The sequence below is a fragment of the Urtica dioica genome, chromosome 11 (genome assembly GCF_054948205.1).
Source record: "Urtica dioica subsp. dioica isolate 48M chromosome 11, U.dioica_male_clone48M_v1_H2, whole genome shotgun sequence".
NCBI classification, from domain to species: Eukaryota; Viridiplantae; Streptophyta; class Magnoliopsida; order Rosales; family Urticaceae; genus Urtica; species Urtica dioica.
This window is the reverse complement of record NC_142766.1, coordinates 11,477,009-11,479,831: the sequence shown is the minus strand read 5'-3', so window position 1 is coordinate 11,479,831 and position 2,823 is coordinate 11,477,009. Positions and strand designations below refer to the sequence as shown.

General features: G+C 38.3%; 1 protein-coding gene across 1 annotated transcript; it reads left to right on the top strand.

Moving 5' to 3' along the window:
* The first annotated feature begins 1,206 nt into the window (after nt 1-1,206).
* Nucleotides 1,207-2,601, top strand: LOC149381230 (large ribosomal subunit protein P2B-like). The gene is made up of 4 exons (XM_089601620.1): nt 1,207-1,349; nt 1,487-1,576; nt 2,034-2,263; nt 2,361-2,601. Exons 2-4 carry the CDS (start codon nt 1,489-1,491, stop codon nt 2,385-2,387), a joined length of 345 nt encoding a protein of 114 aa, XP_089457746.1. The 5' UTR covers nt 1,207-1,349; nt 1,487-1,488; the 3' UTR covers nt 2,388-2,601.
* The last annotated feature ends 222 nt before the right edge of the window (nt 2,602-2,823 follow it).

Sequence of the window (2,823 nt, the reverse complement as noted above, 5' to 3'; positions counted from 1 at the left end):
TTTCATATAAAACGAAAATACCGTTGACTTGAATACATTACATATTTCTCTATCTTATGTTCATTTTTATCCTCAATTACCTTTCTCAATTTATATTCCTTTCGCTTCCTACGATCCATTAATCACATTAACAAATTATTTTTGTAATAAGAAGTGAATTTTAAATATATTCAAAATTATTCACTCTTTTCAAAATTCATTTGAAAAAAAAAACTGAAATATGATTTACACGCTTTTTTAAACTTTACTCTATAGTTCAAAAACATATTTTAAATGTGATTATTGAAATTCAAAATTTCGAATGTGATATATAGGGAAAAGAATTACAGATATTGAGATATTTAAATTGTAGAAAAATTAAAAGTTAAGCTAATTGTTTTTTTTAGGGTAAATGGTATGAACTAGCCAATCTTAAACTATTGCTTTTGCAAAATAGCCATAGTTTCATTTGTTTGGTAAAATAGCCATCTCTCAAATAGCCATCTTTCTGGACCACGCTGCGTTGCTCGCCAGAGCCCCCACGCCACCACTCTCATCGGAAAGCGGACTCTCGCCGAGTTCCAGTCTCACCAGGCCTACGGCGGAGGACTCGGAATCCCTAACCAGGCGAACTACCTCCGCTCCGTGAAGCCCAGACTGTACCAGCACTCCTCTCCGCGATCTCGCCGCCCTCGCCGTCTCCGTCATCGCCGCCTCCGGTGACGCCGTCTCCGTCGAGTCTTCTCCCGCAGCGATCCGGTTTCGCCGTCGCCGTCGGAGCGATCGGGAACATCGCGAGCGTCAAGGATGCAAGAATCGTGTCGCCGAAGAAGGAGATGTTTCGGTTCTGCTTCAGATCCGTTGGATTTCCAGATTGTCATTAAATTTAATCCTGCCTCGATTAATTTTAATCCAGCCATCATAAACCTTACATTCTGTCTTTATAGTTCGTTGGGATTAAATTTAATCCAACCTAGATTAAGTTGGCTAGTTTGCTTATAGTTGACAAACTATGGCTATTTTGCAAAAGCTTAAGTTCTATTTGGCTATATAGCCGCTTCATCTTTTTTTTTTACTATAATTAAGATATTTATTTGTACATTTAAAAATATTAAAATTTTATTTTATTTTGTAGTTTTAGAATTTACGCTGATATTTTATTTATATATATATATATATATATATTTTTATTAATGAACAGTGTGCCAGCACAATGGCCCGGAAAGAATTAGCCCGGAGCCCAAAAACAAAACCTAGTCGAATTCGGACTTCATATCGCTATATAAAGGACACTTCTCTCGCAAACCCTAGTTCTGCTCTCTGTTTATTCGCCTCCGAAATCGCAAAGCCTTTGATCTCAAACGCACCAAGTATGTTTTTCGATCCTCATATATACTATGTGCTCCGGCATTCTCATTCGTCGATTGTGGAAACAAGCCTCTGCGTTGTCTACAAACTGACATTACCTATATTGATTGTTTGGTTTATTATTTTCCGTGTTCAACAGAGATGAAGGTTCTCGCAGCTTACTTGTTGGCCGTTTTGGGAGGCAACACTTGCCCCACCGCCAGTGATTTGAAGAACATCCTCGGATCAGGTATTTAATGTCTATTCGTTTGTTGTTTGATTCTATGTGCCTATGACCTTAGGGTTTTGATTTGCTTCACCTTGCGGCGGAATGTAGTTAGGGTTTGGTTTGTTCATCGCTTTCAAAAAATACATTCATGGCATCCGGTAACTATTTGGTTGAGATTGTGTGACTGATAACTAATCGATGGGGTTTTATTGATTTTATTAAATTCATCTGTATGGATACAACCACCGTTTATTATTAATTTTAGTTTTTGAGGTATTTGTTAGTAATTCTCCATCTTCGATTCTTCGACATGAAGAAGATGAAGTTGGTTTAATGATTGCATGTTAGATCACTTGAAACCATTGGTAGCGTAATTTATCTACAGAAGATTGGTTCATAGGAGCTGTATTGCTGTCCTGAGAAGTAATTGAATCTGTAAGACGAATGATATCATTGTGTTCTTGTTTTGATTTTACAGTCGGAGCTGAAGCCGATGAGAAGATGATCGAGTACCTGTTGAACGAGGTCAAGGGAAAGGACATCACTGAGTTGATTGCTGCTGGAAGATCCAAGTTGGCTTCAGTCCCGTCTGGTGGCGGTGCTGCTGCTTACTCCGCTGCCCCCGCTGCCGGAGCCGGTGCCGCCGCCCCTGCTGCCGCTGAGGCCAAGGAGGAGAAGAAGGTTGAAGAGAAGGAAGAATCCGATGATGTGAGTCTCTTTTTTTATATAAATATGACCAAGCTTTATTTTTTTTTATGTATTGTTTTCTGACGCTGAGTTTTGGTTTGCCCTTTTGTTTTTGCAGGACATGGGTTTCAGTCTCTTCGACTAAGTCTTTTTGTTCCCTCAAAAGTTTTTTTAGATTGGTTCTGTGTTATAAGATTTTGGTCTCGTAGTGGAATTTTGTTATTTTAGAGGGTTAGAGAGTATTTATGTCAGTTGCCTCAAGACTTGAACGACAACTCTTTTTTGGGGCTATATTACAGTGAATTCTGCAACTTACTCATTCAAGTTTTTCTATATCAGTTTCATCTTTTCGATATAAATTTTCCATCTAATTCGTGGTTATGTGTTGTCGAGGCATTTACTTATATTCCAATTGTGAATTTATTTTACCGAGGTTCATTGTCGATAGGCATTTAGTTATCAATCATGTCTATAGACAACACAGATCTATCTTTCTGAGATTCATAGCAATGCCCCTATAATTCATGGAAGGAATAAATATTTTTCTTCCAGAATGGTTTCAGTTCCATGGGTGGGAACCT

Excerpts from the sequence above, each read along its gene's own strand:
- LOC149381230 (XM_089601620.1), top strand. The coding sequence starts at position 1,489 with ATGAAGGTTCTCGCAGCTTACTTGTTGGCCGTTTTGGGAGGCAACACT. Across the intron at positions 1,577-2,033 it reads GAAGAACATCCTCGGATCAG|TCGGAGCTGAAGCCGATGAG; the intron begins GTATTTAATGTC and ends TTGATTTTACAG. Across the intron at positions 2,264-2,360 it reads AGAAGGAAGAATCCGATGAT|GACATGGGTTTCAGTCTCTT; the intron begins GTGAGTCTCTTT and ends TTGTTTTTGCAG.